Consider the following 19,235-nt stretch of genomic DNA (forward strand, 5'->3'; position numbering starts at 1 on the left):
GGAGATAGCATCATTCAAGACTTCCAGGCCAAAGCCATTACAATGAGTTATAAAAAATATAAGCATGTGTGTATGAGAAACAGAGACTTGATAATTTGATGTGGTTTCTTGCGACCATCTAAACACATTCAGCATCTCACAACTTGGCTTCATTTCAGTCTCTTACCTTCAGACATATCTTATGGTCTCACTCTTCAGGATATCACAGTTTACACTCTCATTGTTACTTCGTGTTCACACACTCCATATATTCTCGCTCCTGAAGCGGGAAACAGACATATTTTGCTATAGCTGTTGTATCGTGTCTTGGAAAGTTGTTGGCACTGTGAAAACATGTCACTAGGTAGGTGAGGCTAATCTCATTTCAAATACCTAACTAGGTACTATTATACTTTTTTAAAATTAGAACATTAAATCGCCTTCTTTAAGCTGTGCTTTCATCTTTACTATTCACAAGGTGACATGCTTTCTAGATAAGACATCTGGACTGTCATGCACTGCAGCAATAGCACAGAACTGAGGGAAAGCGGCTGCATACTTCCATATTTTACTTAACAGATTCTGATAAATGATTTGTATTTTAAAGGGGCCAGCTGGTCCAGAAGGCAAGCACGGAGCTCCTGGTCTGCAAGGTCAAAGGGTGAGTTGACTTTTTTATTTAACATACATCTCACTTAGTCAGTAGATGGTTGCTTTGTTTCCTTGAAACCTAGTTACTTAGATCTATCATACATGTTTTTGCACTGATTAATTTTTTTTGGTTAAGGGACTATTAATTATTTTCCCACTAATGGAGTTACATTTCCCCAGTCGGTAGCACAGATAGTTTGTATTTATATAGTTATATCAGTATGAAGGTATCTTACACTGTTATAACTTATCTTACTCCTCTACAGCAGTAGTTATAACAGTGCAATATACACTTTTTACTTAGATATCTGTATATATGCTACCCAGGTATGGCACATTGACTCTTCTGGTATAATAACAGAGAGATAATTTTAGTGTGTAGATAAAATGTGAATAATGGTGATATTAAAGACTGTCTGGAACAGGGGAGGCCAAAATGGGTTGAATCTGTCTTTCCAAGGGATTTTATCTATTGTACAGCAGGTCCCTTGGCCCTGCCTGACAGGTGCAGGGAGCAGCTAAACCATCACATGTGGCTGGTCCTGCTGCCTCCGGGTGTGCAGTGGGGCTGGGGTGGTGCGGTGGCAGGACTCAGCTTCTCAGCAGCCCAGGTGGTGGTAGCTGCTTCCTCCAGTATCACCACTGCTGCTGGACCTGGCCCTGCTGCCTGGGCACCATGGCCCATCCGCCCCACACCTGGGGCACTGGACCAAGCTGGCAGGTAGGTGGGTTCTCCATGGAGACTGGCCTGGGACCCCTGCGAGCAGGGCATGCTAGGCTAGGTGGATGGGATAGGATCATGGGCATGTGGGAAGCGGCATCCAGAAGCTGGATGGGTGGGCAGGGATGGGATTGAGGGGCAGTGACAGTGCAGGGCTGAGGCCCGGGACAGAGCTGTGATCTGCTCCCTGCACATCCCTGCGATGGGCACCAGTTCTATAGGCAGGGGCATCGGGGAGAAAATTGCAGCTTTGCCTTGAGCCCCGGCCCCACATTGTCACTGTGCTGGGATCCCAACCCCAGCCTCAGCCTTAGCCCTTGCCAGGAGCAGCACTCCTGGATGCTGCTCCCTGCTGGTGTGCAGCCCTATCCCATCCACCCAGCTGAGCGTGCCTTGCCCATGGGGGTCCTTGGCCAGTTTCCTTGTATACCCTGCCTGCCCGCTCTGTCTGGCAACCCCAGCAGTGGCTGCACAGTGGACAGGTCCAGGCCAGATGGGATCAATTCCTGTGTCCTGCATCCTGCCCCTGTGCCAGGAGGGGTCAGCACCGCTTTGCCCCCCATGGCAAGTCAGCACCCCTAGCCCCAGTCCATAACAGCTCACCAACACTCACTAACGACCCCTGCAGCCCAAATAATTGCCCGCCCCAATCTAAAATATTCAGGTAACATCCTCAGTCAGGTTCTGTTCTGCCTGTTAAGTACCTAAGTAGATTTAGGCATCCAAGTATGATTCTGTTCCACCCTGCTTGAGACCAGGTCATACAGAAGACAGGTATATTCCCCTTCCCGCTGTTTTTTGGTGAGCTTAATCTTAATTGTCATATAATGGTATGTTACAAAAGTAGACCAAGGAATGGGTTTTGAACTTGAACAGGCCTGAAGAGAATTGCACGTAGGTGCCTAAGTCTACATATATACCTACTGTGGAGTAGAATCTAGTCCCCTAGATTGAAAGCGCAGGCTTTTCTAAGATGCTACTCTTTGCTAGTTGTTGTGCAGGACCAGTGGCCATTTGCAGCCTGCCGCTGCTGTATGCTATGCTTACAAAACCAATTTCCTGCTTTTTTTGTACTCCTACATCCATTCTTCTCTCACCCCACCTCAACCCCCAGTCTGGACATCTGAATATACAAGCCTTGATCACACTCTTGGGACACCTCTCCTTTGAACTCAATGCAAGTGCTTGGCTGGAGTAAAGGCTGCAGAATCAAGTCCTTGGTGATCTGGAGATGTGCATTGAATGTTTCCGTCCACAAGAAACCAAAAATAGTTGTGTGTGTTAGGATTATAGGACAGGAGGGCGGGAAGGGACCTCATGAGATCATGCAGTCTAGACCCCTGCTTAGAGAAGGACCATCCCTGACTAAACCATCCAGTCAATGTCTGTCTAACCTGCTTTTGAAAATTCCCAGGGATGGAAATGCCACAATTTCTCTTGGTATCCTGATCCAGTGCTTGACCACCCTCATGGTCAGAAAGCCCCCCTTATCTCCAGCCTAAAGTTCCTCCGCTGCAGTTTAAATCCATTGTCCCAGTTCAGTCTCTTGTGGCCATGGAGGAAAGTCTGATGTCAATCAGTCATAGGATTATGGAAAATTAGGGTTGGAAAGGACTTCAGGAGGTCATCTAGTCCAAACTCCTGCTCAAAGCAGTACCACCCCCAACTAGATCCATCCAGCCAAGGCTTTGTCTAGCCACATCTTAAAAACCTCCAAGGATGGAGATTCTACCACCTCTCTGGGTAACCTGGTCCAGTGCTTTATTACCCTCCTAGTGAGAAAGTTCTTCCTAGTATCGAACTTAAACTTCCCTTGCTGCAACTTGAGCCCATTGCTCCTTGTTCTGTCATCTGCCACCACTGAGAACAGTCCACCCCCATCCTCTTTGCAGGCTTCAGGTAGTTGAAGTGGAGCAGGGGAGGAAGTTAACATACAAAGGTGGATTTCTGTTATATAGCAGTATGCTGGAAGTAACTATGTGGGTGTGCTTTAGATCAGTGGTTCTCAACCTTTTTTGTACCAGGATCCATTTGTAAACATTGATGACCAGTCCTGACCTAGTGTCCCTCACCCCCGGCCCACTGCCCCCAGGCCCCAGCCCCCCAGTGTGTGGGGAAGGGAGGGGGGGGGCAAATACCCCCTTGCAGGCTGGAACTGTGACAGCCTGCAAGGGAAAACCTGTGGTTTCCCACATTTTTCTCCTCTAAAGGAAAATACATTTTTAAAGTTTGTTCATGACCCTTTCATCTATTCTTGCAGCCCACTTTTGGGTCATGACCCAGGGGTTGAGAAATGCTGCTTTAGCTCATGTATTGTACATCTGCAGTTTAAAATAGCTCTGACTATATCTCTCAATAGCATGTGTCTTTTAGAGTGATGCTTTTAGGTCAAACTTGACCAATGTTTTTATTTTTTTTTCCTTGTAAAAGCTTTTCCAAACCCTGAGCCTAACAGAAGTGCTCTCGGGTATTAAAATGCTTGGGGAAATTGTGTTTTGTTTCATTAAGAAACAATGTTTTTTACTTTTAACTGACTTAGGAGCACAAGTCCCATTGAATGCTTAAAACTTTTGACCTCTGAAAAAACTGGTGAATATACACATATGCTGATCTCCCTGTTCTCTGGCAGCAGTTCAGGTGTGCGGGGTGTATTCCTGTCTTGTACATGTGTATGCATAACAAGATAATTTGCAGGAAGTTCTTGCACTGGAGTCAATGGCTAACTTTGAATTGATGGCTGCAGGGTTAGGATAGGATGTCCGATGGGACATTTTGCTGTTCTACCACCTAGGCGTGTATATCGAATCCAGCAAGGCAGTGCCAAATCAGTCAAACTCACTTGTAGGATTTAGCCCTATAAATATAACTCTTTCTATTTCCTCCTGGTTCTTCCATGTGCTCGTAGATTTGTAGCTTATTCTCTAGAGGAGGAGTGGTCACACAAGCAGCCTGGGAAGCTTGGGCTCTGCCACTGAATTGGGACCTCAGCAGCACTGAATATGGCTCTCCGCAGCAGGCAGGCAGTCAAAGGCTGCACGGACACAGTCCTGCTCACCAATTGGCCCCTGGCTGCTTACCCTGGTGCCACTGTGGCATCATGCAGCTACTTGACTTTCAGTTCCTGGCCCCACTGGCTCCACCAGTAGCCTCACCACCACCATAGCTGCTGCTTGCCCCATGGGTCTGGCCCACAAGCAACTCCACGGTCCAGATCTGGGCCAGCGCATGGGGTGAGTCTGACACCCCTGCTCTAGAGGCTTCACAAAGTGCACAGCCCATTTCTCTATTGTCGAGTTGAGGTTTGCAGTGACTCAGTAACAGCTGGATTCATCCGCATGCTGTTGCAATGTAACACTGCAGCAGGGATGATTGATCCTGTCATAGGAAGGCTTTGCCCCCCACCCCTACCCCCTTCCTGGTTTTGGCCCTAGTGATGTGAGAAGCATCCTTTCCAGTCCAAGGCTGGAAGCAAAATACATATTTAACCACATTGCAGATGGGCACTCCAGTCTCTGTGCTGTCACTGTGGCATTTGATGAGCCAGTCTTTCATGGCAATCACAAGGGCTTGGACAGACAGCACAAGCAGACTTCTATAAATCCCTGTGCTGCTATAAGACACACACACACAAAAGACCAGTGAGAAAATGGCACTGGCTTAAGTTTCACTGGTACAGGTGTCATCTGCCTGCTCCCAGCCTGGGGTAGCTGTTATGACAATGCCTACTATGAGCAACTACGTTGGAATAGCAGCTTGTCCACTCTGCATCCTGATGTGGACTCATTCGGGATACAAAATCCGTGTAAACTCCACTATTGTAAAAGTGCCATCTGTCCAGATCTAAGGACTTGGTCACGTAGTACGTGGTAAATAACACTGGAGGGGCATTTTTTTCTAGTGTGCCTGGCACTTAGTTCTCCAGCAAAGCTATTAAAGGGACATGAAATCACCCTATAGTCTAAGGGAAAAAAATTAAAGAGAAGAGACTATTCTTCCATAGCAGGCTTTCTGCAGACGACCAGCTTAATCACATAATTGAACCATAATCCTGACCTTTTGGGTCCGCTCTTGAGAAAGATGGCACACGCAAGAGCAGGTTAATGTTTTAATGGACAAGGATTCTTCCTTTATCTCTCCTTTCCTCCAGTGCTTTACGAAATAGCGCCCTACCTCTTCAGCAAATTACTGTGCTGTGCTTTATTTATGAGATGACATGTTCTGCATTGTCCCGGTTTTAAAACCTGCCTTGAAACATTGCTTCTCCAGTAAGATTAATAGATGGTATCAGCGGAGTAAAGGACCATGATACATCAGGGTCTGTGGCATGACACAAAATGCTGGCACTAATGACCAATTGATTAGAGCTGTCATCAAATACCTACTGTGTTTGAATGTTTCCCTGGCTACTCTATTGTGCCTAGCTATCAAACCCCTTAGGGAAGGAAGTTTTATTAGTTATTGAGAAACTTAGCTGGATAGGTATTTTTTTTTTTTTCAATTTAAAAGGGAATCCAGGAAAGCATGTGGAGATTATAGCAGATGGATATTATAGCATTAGTATAGACTTTTCCTAATCCTTGCAAAACATGCAGACTTTGCTTACTACTCTGTGCAAATGCCTAATGCTTTTATAAAACCATAGGGGCTAAAATGACAGAGTAGACTTTTCTCTATCCTACCTGTTCAAGTGCTTTGTCTCTGTGATGAATCATGGTCTGTCTGTGGAAGAGTTGTCCATCAGGCACCCAAGCACTGACTGAGATACATCCAAGAAATGGACTGCCTCATTCACAGCCTTCAAGGCAGGAGACAGGCTCCAGGAAGGTGTCTGCACAGTGCATCTCCTCTCTTATCCTAGTCTCAGGACCTTGCCTTGCCTCTGGTCCCTGCTCTTGCTTCCTGTTCTTGCTGTCTGTCTGGCTTCTGACCCTTGGCTTGCTCCTGACTCTGGCTCTCAGTTTCTGAGCCTGGTGTGAGCACTGGCTACTGACTCTGGCTTTCTGGCTCTGACTCGAGTTACGCTTTTCTGATTGTGGCTCTCATCATCACTCATCCTCCTGCCACCCCCAATCATCTAACTCTGGCTTGACTTCTAGCTTCACACCCTGGTTGTCACCCTGTCCTGGCTTTGCTCAGGTTTCTGATCCCGTGTACTACCACCCGTGCCTGGGTTGTGATTGTCCAGCCCAAATTGAAATGACTTTGAGGGGGCTGGGATCACCTCCAAAACAGCATTTAGTGACTTGTGGTCTAATAGGCAGCACCCTGGACAGGGAATCAGGTCACCTGGGCCCTGTTCCTAGTTCCACTAATGACCGTTGGGTCACCTTGACTTGACCAACCTGTACCTCCCTTTCTTCTCTTCTTTGTCTGTGTAGATGAGGACCTCTTTGGGTGCCTGTACATGTGCTCTGATGTATTCTGACACATCGGAGCAGTCTCCATTAATCCAGCATGCTGCAGCGTCTTATGTATTCAGCATCTTGTGTTGCAAAATGGCAGTGGGGGCACTTGAACTAAAGCTTGTTGAATGAGCTTTAGTTAAAGCACCCCCGTGGCCATTTTGAAATGTGGGACACTGAATACACAAGACGCTTCAGTGTTTTAATTAGCATGGCCTCTCTAATTAAAATGCCCCTGCCCAACCCAAAGCACATGTATAGGTACACTTTGGTACTATGTGCACTGAGGCTTTAGAGGCAGCTGGACCCTTTAGGCACAGCTGGAATAAGTGGGCTCAGAGGTGCCGTTACTAATGAATGCAGCAGACAGATGACTGCATTATCTGTATGGTGTCCAAAGCAGGCATCTGTCTGCTGCATTCATTAGTAAAACAACCCCTTTTTCCAGTCTGCAACCAGAAAGTGGAGGGCAGGGCTGAGAAAACAGCCAAAACAACTACAAAACATGCCATTTAGGAGAGCTTTAATGTGAGAGCCCTTTCTGAGTGTGAATGGAAGCATAATAGGGGCATAATACCCTGAGGTTTGCAGATGATATTGTTTTCAACATGGATGCTGCCTGTGCTCTTTAGACATGTCTGGAATGAACATCCCAGCCAAGCCGGAGTGTTTGCAGGTGGAGAATTTCTATCACCACGGTAAAAGGAAAAACAGAAAGAGAAAGACACTTTTCCTGCTCTAGGAGCGTGGGAGAGGATGATGAGAATACAATGCCAAGGGCAGTGCACTCAGGTTTCTGAAAATCTGATCTGCTCCTGGGAAGAGCCGAGAGAAGAAAAGGACAAGTGAAATCCATGCTCTGCTGAAGTCATTGGATAACCTCCCATTTTGTTCATCAGGGCAAAGATTTCACTCTGTTTGCAGGGCCCATTTCACCCTGACCTTGCACCTTCTGTTATCATGTTTGCACAAGCAGAGTGTGTGATAGACACTAATAGTCTGCAGCCGTATCCTCAGCTGGTTTAATGATGGAGGCTCCAGCTCAGTGGTTCTCTGAGTTTACCTGAACCAAGGATTTGGTTACATTTTGGACCTATTTGGCACTCTCTTTTCACAAGGGCAAATAACACAAGGCAGGGAAGATGCCTGGCCTAAGCATGTGTGTCAGCGGTCCTGTGAAGTTATATAACTCTATAGGACCCTGACACCATGCAGGAGAGGTCTGCTTTAAAGCAATTGTAGTAATCATTGTACTATTCCCTAGAGCAGCAGTCGGTGGTAGGGGTACCACCAGTGGTATGCAGACAACCTGTCAGTGGTATGTGTTAACAGATTCATTATAATTACTTTATATGACTAAAATTTGCTGGTGGTACTTAAGGTTGCATCATTTTAAATTGGTGGTGCACAATCTGTCAGAGTTTGGGAACGGCTGCTCTAGAGGCCTCACTCAGGACTGGAGCTATTGTGTCAGGCACTGGATAAATGCACAGACCCGTAGGGTCATTTGGTGCCCAACCCTTTGCACGACTGCAGGAATGCTATTGCTAAATCATCCCTAACCAATGCTTAGCCAGCCTCCTAGTGCAAACCTCCAGTGAAGGAGACAGACAGCCCTGGCTGGAGAGTTTTACAATCCAAGAAGTTAGATACACCCTACAAGAGTTCTTGGTAAGCCTCTGATGTTTAGGTAGCTGTAATGCAAATGGCCCAGAATGCAGTAGGATGAAATAGTTCTTGCAGGACTTCATTCCTTACGCACTAGAGTTATGAAAGCTGGGGCAACGAAAGAACAGAGTGAAAGTTTGGCCCTATCCAGCTGAGTTTCTCAGTGAGACATGGTGATACCTCCCTTGCAGTGTGTGAGACTTCATCAGACGATGATTTATCATCGGGTGAGTGCCACTGGCAGCAGCTGTAGCAGCAGAAACAGTATCAGACATTTCAGAAGGACTGAGAGAAGAGGAGGAGATGTGAAATGTATGGTAGGGCCAGGGCTGCTGCTCTTACTGATACTGAAGCAAGGATAGTATAGTACTGCTGCCAAAGAATGGGATTAGTAGTGAGGGCCCACTTGTTAGAGGTACTGTTTACATTGTTATGAAAAGAAAGGGCCTTGGTTGTAATTTCTTAACATGGGATTACAGAAACTGCCCTTATTCAAGTGAGTTCATTGTCATCCCATGAAAAAGGGCTATTAGTAAGGCAACACGGTAGGGGCACTAAGTACTTTTGTGTCTGTAGAGCAACTGTGGTTTTTAAAATGGAGATTGAGCTTTGAGCCCCAGAGCCAGAAATGCACCTTTCACATTTAGTCACAACCTGTAGCAAGTCTTAAAGCAGACCACTGAATGACCTGGAGAGTTTTGCTTTTGTTTGCCCTACTTAAGACAGGTTACTAAACCAAGAGACTGGAAAGGCTTTGCTTCTTATGGGTCACATCATCACTTGCACGTTAATTGCACCATGGTAAGGACTAGGTCCTTGATCAGTGGACGGTTTCTGTGGACACAGCCTATATGAGGAGGGGGCAATACCAGTCATCTAGGTTAGGGATAGACATTCAAAAAGCCTGAGCCTGAATTGATTTGATCTTTGCAGGTAGTCTAACTTGCCTAGGTTGAACCAGTTTGCAACTGCACAGACATTCTCTCTGGACTGATGAAATGCTGGCACACACCTGCAGTGGCTCAGGCTAGAAGCCAGGGGGCGCTAAAGCAGCTCTCCTTTCCCTTCCATAATGCTGAGCTGAGGGTGAGCATGGCCAGGCCCTGACAGGGTCCTCTGATTAGGGAGGGGTGTAAACCCCAACCCTGCCTGAACCATCCCAGGCTTTTCCCAGATCAGTGCTCAAGGGGCAGGAGTGTTGCCATTCCCCAGCCCTTGGCTAGCACTCTGAGGCAAGGGGAGGAGGCGGGGGAGGGCAGTGCTTGCATCTGTTGATACTTAGCTTTTTAACCTCCCTCTCCCTGCTTCTTCATACTGTCTGTATTCCAGAAGTGAGCTGATAGCACAGTGTTTATCAGCCCATCAACAAAACAAAAGCCTCTCGCATTAGTTCAAGCTCTTAAATAGCTTTTTCCAAGGAAGGAATGGAGGGACATTACCAGCTGACCTATTGATTAGGTCCACAAAGCCCTAAGCAAATGCTGTTCTGTCTGCCTGTCTCTGTGAAATTGGAGACACACACACAAGCACCTCTCAGCATTAGCTGGCATACCACATGCCTAGGGTCCATGCTGTGGGAGATGGGAGGGAGAGGGCGATCCCTCCTTGAGCAGTGAGCAGCGAGGGGAGGGTGGGGCAGGGGAGAGCCAGGCAGACCATGCTGTGCCTGCACGGCATGGTCAGGGAGCAGGGAGCTCTGGTCAGGGAGCAGAGGGGTGGGGCCAGCCCTGCTGTCTAGAGCAGATAGCCCAGCCCAGAGTTGCAAAGCATGCTGGGATGCTAAGGGACTCTAGTTTAACTTGAACCAGGAAGGAGTCTGGGACAGGAATTGCATAAACTGGTTTGACCCAAATCAGTTAAGTCTGATACTACATTCATTCAGGTTTATCCTAAACCAGTTTCAGCCATTTTGAAACTGGTTCATACGCACTGAGCTTCTGTTCTATTACGGGTTTAAACCAGTTTCTGATCACTTAAACTGGTTTATGTGTAATGTCTGTCCCTAGCCCTACTCTCAGGCCCAATGTCTCCTTGGTGTGGGGAATCTACATATATCTTGTCGCTGGCTCCAGGTATCCAAGGGACCCAGGGCAGCCAGGTTGGGTGCACCTGGAAGGATAGAGACACAGCCCCTTTCAAACCCACTTTGTGGCCCCTGAGGAAACAAGGAAAGGACATGCTGCATACCCAACAGAGCTTGGGGTCTACAACTACACCCCTACCCTCTGTGTGTGTGTGTGTGTGTGTGTGCATGGTCGAGAGGGACATGCATTTTCTAAGCCACCCATATAAGGTTTCTCTTCGCTTCTAAGTGGTAACATCCACTGTAAGCATATCTTTATTTTCAGTACCTTCATATTGAAAGTCTTGGAGCTGAACCCCTTTTAGAGGTGCCTTTGCTACACAATACGTCAGCTTTGCAGCCACCTACAGGAAAAGACGGTGTGATCCAAGCCACTGACCAGTAGGGTAGGGTTATGCAGCGAGTGATGTAACCGGAAGGCAGGTTTACAACTGAATTCCTGGAGTTGTCCTGTGATGCAAAGCAGAGAGAGGAGAAGGGATTTTGAGTGAGAGAAGCATGGTTTCATTTGGCTTAGAGTTGGTTTTAAGGAATATATACAGGTTTACAGGTCTGTCCCAACTGGGACCCTAGCTTCAGTCAGGCATCAGCTGCCCTACATCTGCCCCGGAGCAAAACCAGTGCTGAGGGGCGAGGGTAGTGCACCTTGTCATGGGGGATGCAGGCAGATGGTTTCCTCGGCATGGCAAGGAGTTTGAGGGGCGAGGGAGCACCGTGCTCAGTTGAATTCAGTTGAGTTGCACCAGAGGGAAATTCGACAAATTCATTCAAAATCACTCCTACATGCGCACACCCCAGTGATCCCCAGCGCCCCAGTTTGGCATGAATTTACGTTTCCAGTTTGATTGTTATGAAGAGCAGCTGTCACGAGCAGCTTGATGAGATCTGTTTAAAAGTGGGGGAGCCTCAGCCACAGCACACTTGCTGGGGTGAGCGTGAGCTAGTGTGACCGATCAGCTGTTGGCATTTATCTGCCAGTGTCCTTTACTCTCCTGTAATGAAAGGCCTTTTACTGGCATTTGTGGAAATTGCCCTTGAGCTCTTCCTTCCAGCTGAGATGCTCATCTGAAGCCTCATCTCACTGATAGCTTTGATCCTCTCGTGGGACCAGTAAATAATCATTCCAGCCTCGACCAAGCCACACTGATATGTTTGTCTCATTAGTCACCAGCTTCCAAGTGTCTGTGTGTTCCTGGCAGCCAAGGACTACCTTTCTGCCCTGATATCCTCATATCTAGACTGCACAGTGGGAGTAGCAGAGCTGTGCTATTTCCATCTGTCCTTTGAAGACCTTTGAACTGTAGGCAGCAGCGTCTCTGCTGATCTTACTGCAACTGCATTGAAAGGGGTAAAATTCAGAGAGCATGAATTTATTGTAGGTTGTTTATATTACTTTCTTTTCCCCCGGAGTTAAAGATGAGGGAAGAGGTTCGTCCCCCAACTGTAGTTTGCCCGTGGCTGGAGTTGCAAGATTGAAGCGACGCAATGTTTGGATGACTTGGACATACCACAGGAGTGCTCGGTACAGATACTCCAGTTTGTTTAATAGCTCAGGAGATACAGGTAGTGAGTAACAAGCTGCAGACAGTGGAGGAATTTAGTCCTGAGCACAAAGGGTTTTGAAGTATGTTCACAGCTGCCTAGAATCCAGGCCCCTTGCAGATGAGCAAGTAATGGTGCATTTAAGAGCTAAGAAATGTTATGCCTCATCCCAAAAATCATGCGTCTTGGCATGCCAGTTATACATGGTGATGGCCGAAAGTGCAGTGTTTGGGAGCGTGCAATTCCTCAGATCCTGAAGTGTGCCGCTAGCAGGTTGCCCCCAGCCCATCCTGCAAATAAGGCAGGGGCAGTTATGTCCCAGACCCTGGGGCTGCCTCGTGCCTGTCCAGACAGCCCCGGCTCAGGTGATTGCCCACCCCAGTCCAGATAGCCCCAGATCTGATTGGAAACCTGGTGCTGTCTGAAGCGGTGCCAACAATTGGGTGTTTGTCGGCATCATCCCTTGTCAGCCCTGGCTCGGATCCACACCTGGGTCTGTCCAGAGCTGATGTTGGCAGTCGAAGTGTTGTCCCCATTGCCCCTGCCAGGACAGCAGGAAACAGCAAGCTGGGATTTCCACCCAAGTCAGGCACCTTATTTGTTAACCAAATAGGGCACAAATGCTTGTGCCCCTGTTCAGCTGGCATAGGGAGAGGAGGTTTTCAGGGTAAGGACAGTTGTTCTCTTCTCAGGGTGTCCAAGCCAGGACTGGAGCCAGGTTCTCTTGGCTTGTGCCCCTCCTTGCCTTTGCCTTTGACAAAAAGGGACTTCCACAACAGCCCTATGACCTCAGTCCCCATTACTGCTGCTTCAAGCCCAAGGAGAACATCACCTTACTTACTGTTTTTCCCTTGTGGATGCATTTATGTCCTTCTGATGTGAGCGACCCTCCTCGATCCAACCAGAGGGAGCAGGGCCTAGCAGCAGAGAGAGACAGTGAGGTTCAGGAAGGCTGCTATGGGCAGGCTGGGGTTTCACAAGGCATATGGGTCCTTTGGTCTCGTTCTTGGAAGGTGGCGACAAGGGCAATCCTATGCTGCTCTGTCTTCCAGTAGTTCATTCTTCTCTGGCGTCGCATCCCCCCCTGCAGTGCTGCTCCAAGTGGCTGGTCTTCATTCTGTTGCATGTTATAAAGTGTGATATGGGGCATATTTTAAGATGGCAAAATGTATTGTTGTCAAACACAGATCCAGCTTTGCAAAAGCCCCACGGCTGCCGAGTCTCACGGGAGTCCCAAACAGTGCTGCTGCCCACTGCTGCATCCCTTCTGGCCTCTCTGTAATAGTCCTATATTAGGGGCAGAGCATGCAAAAATACAGTACTTGCATTCCCTTCAGTCCTTATACAACCCCAAATGGTCTCTATTATTTATGATAATCTACATCTTCTAAATGAGGATTCCTCATTTACACCTGGGGCCAATTGCATTTCTGGTGTAGCATTAGTGAAGGTAATGGTTCCGTTAGAGGTGATCTTGGCCATTAGGAATTAACTGGGTGTCCTGAGACTTAGGATCAGTGTGTTGCACAGTGAGTTAGAAATGGCCTTGTCCTATAATTTATTAAAGTCTTCCCCTAGCAAACCAGAAACCAAACTCCTCTGTGCCCTAACCACTCTTCCCAAAGATAACTGCTTTCTGAATAACCTTGTACTCATAGTGGGGCATTGGGCTATGCAAAACAGCTTCGTACCTCCTTGTAAAAGCTAGTTAACCAAACGGTGCAGGAATAGAAACGCAGGCAAATGAGTAAAAAAGAGCAATAGCATGATTGATAGCCTAGATTAAATCAAGAGCAAAACTGTAATTGCCAGCGAGGTAAATATATTCATTCCCAATAAAACACGCATTTTTAACTGTGCTATTATTCAAGTTGCTATTGAAGGCAAATAACATACCTTTCATGCAGTCAAAGGATACACACTTATATGCACTTAAATGAATCTTGCTATAAGAAACAGAGCATAATTGCTGGTTCTGTCTCAAGTATTATTAGGTGATGTGACATTTCTCTGAGTTTTACTCTCATAGGTATAATTTCTCCCAGTGACTGTCCTCGGTACCTTCCAGACAGGCTGTTGCATGACAGAGCAATTCTGTTGTGCTCTGAGTTTAGCTAAACCATGAGCGGCCAAAATATTTTCCCCTACCCAGGAGAAAAATTAGTCTTGCAGCCTCTCTTATCAGTCTAAATTATATGCTGCTCTAAGGCATTTCCTTGTTTTGAAGACACTAAGGTTTTGCAGCTTTGGGCCTGAAGAAAGGGCAGGCTCCTTTTGCTCTCCTGGTAGCAGCTTCAAATCAGCCCAGCCTGCCATTTGTATGGGAATAAAACCTTATACTATATATTTATCATTGCAAGCCAAGCATCTGCTTCTTCCATTGCTTCTGAGCCATGTTGGCAGAGGAGCGAGGTGTAACGCGTTCCTGGTTCCCCCAAGTCATGGGGTTGGGGGCTGGGTTGTTGGTGAGTTGGGAGAAGAGGCTGGCAGCTGAAAGCCCTCCGTCCTCCCCCCTGATTTAAAGCATTGAAATCTACCTGCGCATGGAGAGCCAACACAAGGTCCACACACCCCTAAGCCTTAAGGTTTAGGTGAGATTCAGTGGTGTATTGAGTTTGGTGCTGTCCTAACCCCCAGCGCTGTATTTCCTCCAGAGCGGTGTAAGTAGGCTAGGATGATCTAGCCCAGAAAAACCATGGCTGGTGCTTGCACCCATGCTGGCACTGCATGCAGAGTTTAATGCCGTGTAGTATTAATAGAAAATGGAGGTTAAGCGGTTCATGGGGCTACCGTCTACATCCCACCTGGAAACCTGCCTTTTCCTTTACATCCGGACACACACTGCGCTCAGCTCAGAATGTCTTGATTGTAAATTTGCAGGTCCCTTATGGAGGCAGGTGAGCAATGTGGGATATCATTGTCATGCTGGGTGTGCAAATGGGTAGAGATATTTAGAACCACACGTGTTGCCTCTCCAGTCATTTCCCTCCATCAGGTTTGAAAATCAAGACTGGTATTGCTGTCGCTTTACACTGTAGGAGTGGGGAATAGCCAATCTGCAAGCCATTTTAAGCATTTCCTGCGTTTGTGTTTTGTTTTACTCTTCCAAATGTTTAATAGGCACCTTCTAGGCTGGCTTCCTTTCCACCAGATGGCTAAATGAATATTTCTGATTTGTGGCACAACGGCTGATTCATGTTGCGATGTGGGTGTTGTGGGTTATGTCTGGCAACCCCAGGTGGTCGCAGGCAGTCGGCCTGTGCAACGGCTAGTTGAAAAATGATCTTGTTTGACATTAGAGGTGCAGGGAACAGGAAACATTGGGAGAAAGAACATATGGCACGTATCTGAATGGCTAGCACAGCCTCTTGGCTCTGGTATGCAACCAAGGCTGGCTATATTAACTCCTCCTGGTACAGCAGGGCCTGCTAATTGCTTTTTTTAATTGCAGCTTTAACTTTTGTAGGGTTTGACAGGTCTTAATTGTATTATTATGAGAAAAATAAGCAAAGGGGTAGATTCTGTCCTCTGATGCACCCATTCCCATTAGAAGAAGACAGAATGAAATGCAGTGAAAATATGGGCAATTTTTCACAGGTTTTTTCCCCTACTGTTTTTCAGTCGCAAAAAAAAACATGCAAATTTTGGAAGATTTCCATCTTCCATACCCATCAAATAGAAACCATGTGTACCCTCCCTGGACAGAATTTAATGCAAAAAAAAGAGAGTGTTGCTTCATCAAACCCCTAAATCTTTCTCTACTATACACTATGCATCTCAGTGCTCTGCCTAGTGTTTAGGCATATGGGTAAGTGGCAAATCACTTTGTCCAATCATACGAAGTTTCTTTAATTATGATAACCTGCCTAAGAAGAGAACCACATTTTAGACTGATCCTACCTCTTGTTTAGATATTTATACGATGCTCATGGCCATAGCATCTGAGTTCCTCCCAGATCTTATTGATTTCCTGCTTACAGTGCCCCTGGGTTATGAACATATTTCCTGCATGTTACAGCTGGAAAACAAAGTCCCCAGATGTTGAGTGACTTGCTTGATGCCACACGGGAAGTGTCTAGCTGAACTGAGAAATGAAGGCACGTCTCCTGCCTTTAGTCCAGTTCACCAAGCTGCCTTTCTCCACACTCGCCTGCCCTGAGCTCTGCATGCCGAATCTCCATTGTGCACCTGTGTACTCAGAGCCCCGGGAGCGTGGAGCTCCCTAACAGATGTGTAAGAGCATGCCTCATCGCTGTGCTCTCCCCATCTGCAGTTTGCTCCCCTCGCACAGTGGTGCTTCACGGAGGCTCCTGCGCAGGGTCTTCTGTGCCAGAAGAAGCAGCAGTGAGGTCTGCCCCTTGAAGACCAGGCTAAGCTTGAGTAGAAGTAGCTCATTTCTATGAGCATCCAGATGTTTCTGTAGGTCTCCAGATAAGGGAATCTAGTGATCCCATTGAATATCAATGCATATTTTTGGTTTGAGAAGTCTATTGCAGAAGCAAAACTCTCATTTATTAGCAGGAATGTACAAATTATGTTTCTGGGACATAGAGTGGGGCACATATAAAAGCATCTTATCGATCTAGAATTATTATGGTAGAGTGCTGATTGTCTTATTAAATACAGGGGACATCCCTAAAAATGGGAGTGTTATTTTTTTTATGTCTCCAGTGCACAAGCAAGGGCAAAATTGGATTCCAATGCTCTTCCTAGAACTAAGAGGGAATTACAGACATAAATGTATGCACTTTGCTTTTAAAGCTCTGTAGCCGGATAAGCATGTCTTGATCTTTGTGTGTGTGTGTGTGTGTGTGTGTGTGTGTGTGTGCATCGGTGTATGTGTGTGTTTGTGCAACCAGCATGGATGTAATAGCAGTATGCATATTCTGGGGGGGAAATTTCTGAGGTGCCTTTATTTCCCTACCCTCGTCTATCTGCAGGCCTGCCAAACTTCAGAGAAAACTTTTTAATGGCAGCAGCCAGGGATCCTGTTGGGCATAACTGAGAGAGGCTTCTGACACACATACCCAGCTGACAAGTAAAATTGTATTAAATATAGGAGGCCTTTGCTCATGCATTATGCTCAAAGTATTATTTGACTATAGAGGGCTTGTTAATGTTATAAGATGTCTAGCTTTAGACCCTGGAAAACAAGAGAGCATTTTAGTTTTTTGAAATGTTTTTTCAAAGGGGGTCAAAAACCCTAACAAGTTTGACAGATTCAGCACAGCTGGACTGTAGCCACCTCTGGGGTGATGGCAGGGGATGGTGGACACACAGCTTTCTACAAAACAGTGGAAGGAGGGGAAGTTCTGCTTAAGGACATGCTTTACCAATAATATATCCCTCTATAAATAGATCTCAGCATTTCACAGCTTATCTTTGTTGTATTTTAGTATGGGGGCATTGGCAATTGATATTTCTGTTTGCTTTTAATTGGAATCGGTTGATCTGAATGGCTTGGGGTTGAATGTGTGATCACTTTGGACCTTGGCAACAGAAAACCAGTGGTGGAATCAGACTGGGGAGGAATTTCTGCCGCCGGATTGATTATGCTCTGATCTGAATTTAATATCTCGTGATGTCATTTTAGTATCTCATGACGTCTTTGCCCTACCTGACTTGGCTACAGTCGTTGTTGTGCCTTCACCTCTCCAGGGGGAGCTGCCTATTTTCCCAAACTCTGCAGCCCTCTCCCAGACGAAGTGTGGGCACAAGGCATCGCATCTTGTACTGTCTTTCCCTTATATTCAAGAGGGAAGGGTGGGTGTGGTAAGGCCAAGTGCCTGTCCAATAATTGTTAGCCTCTTCCACTAATGTACAGAGACCATGACCATGAGAGAAGCAGGACTTCTCTGTTATTGCACGGTGAGTATGCATTTTAACTCAGGTTCTTTTCATCAACTTATGGAGAGACCTCAACTGAAAAAAGAGATGTTGCCACAGGGTCATTGTTTTGCAACTGTAGCTGGTGCTATCACAGTTGGACAGGCCAAGAGTAGTGTGATTTAGGAATGCGCAGAGGTAGTGAAATCACTGAAGTTGCACATACAAGTCCTGGCTAGACTCTGGCCTGGGGGTTTTTAACTTATCCGTCTAGTACCTCCCTGTGTTTTGTTGCTCTACATGTGTTTGAACAAAAGTCTGTGAAGCCATGTTCAGTGCTGGATCATAACATTGACTTCTCTGTTGAATGCACAGGGCAAGAAGGGTGACATGGGGGTCTCGGGAGTTGATGGCCTGCCTGGACCTCAGGTAAGAAAAGTTTATTCATTCTTCCTTTTAATGTAGAAGTGCAACAAGAACTAAAATGGCTAGTGGCAAAGGAGACGTCACTCTTTGAACATCAGCAATGTTGTAGGCCCCAAGTGGCCTCATTCTCACTGTATTTACACCACTTTGGTAGGGGTACAGCTTTACTAGTTTCATTGAAGTTACTCTGATTTGCACCAAAGTGAGTAAAAGGAGGAATAGGCCCAATCCCATTTGTTTTAATTGCCCTCAGCAGCCTCTCTCAATGCACCTTTCCTGCACATGCTGGGTAATAGTCTTTGCACTTCTCGGCTGCTTTGTCTTTGAGACAGGCTGAAAGGATGCTGCAGCAGTTCATAATATTTAGGGCAGCGCCTACTAATTATCGATGGTGCAATTGGTAATTACAGATTCTGTAAGTGTAGCAGTTTCAGTGGAAAGTGCTGCCTAAACATTGAGTTGTTGTTCAAGAAGCCTGTAGCCTTCAGCTTAAATTTGGGTTTGGGCCTTTCGTGTACATGTTTCTCTGCAAAGAAGATGGGGAGGAGTTGACTAAATATCTTTGCAGACAGGCCAAATGCTCTCCAAAGTGGCCTAGTCTCATTCTGTTCCCCCTTAGTTCAGTCTTTCGGGGCAAATGGGTCAGACTGTGCCCTCGTTTCCATCTGCTGCAATTCCACAGTGGTCCCTGAGGTCGGGGGTGGATGCAGGGGTTGCGGTGGGGCAGTTGTACCTCTTTTGATTCCTGCTTCACCCAAACTTTCTATTCAGGCAGAAGTGAGGGACTCCATTGAAATCCAGGCTCATTATAATCTGATTCCTTCAGGTAGGAATCTCCGTTCCACAGGCGTTAACGACCCTCTCTCCGTTTTCATGGTCTTGAGTGCTTCCACCAATCAAGCTAGCCTTGCTTTCTGCAATCCTGCTGTCTGTTAGC

General features: G+C 46.6%; 1 protein-coding gene across 1 annotated transcript in view; it reads left to right on the forward strand.

Moving 5' to 3' along the window:
- COL22A1 (collagen type XXII alpha 1 chain) overlaps positions 1-19,235 on the forward strand; it is a 237,243-nt gene that overhangs the window by 204,970 nt on the left and 13,038 nt on the right. Inside the window, exons 23-24 of the mRNA XM_059723465.1 lie at positions 587-640; positions 18,248-18,301. Coding sequence (XP_059579448.1) covers positions 587-640; positions 18,248-18,301 — 108 coding nt within the window. The remainder of the gene's footprint in view (positions 1-586; positions 641-18,247; positions 18,302-19,235) is intronic.

This window comes from Alligator mississippiensis, chromosome 3 (genome assembly GCF_030867095.1).
Source record: "Alligator mississippiensis isolate rAllMis1 chromosome 3, rAllMis1, whole genome shotgun sequence".
Classification (NCBI taxonomy): domain Eukaryota; kingdom Metazoa; phylum Chordata; order Crocodylia; family Alligatoridae; genus Alligator; species Alligator mississippiensis.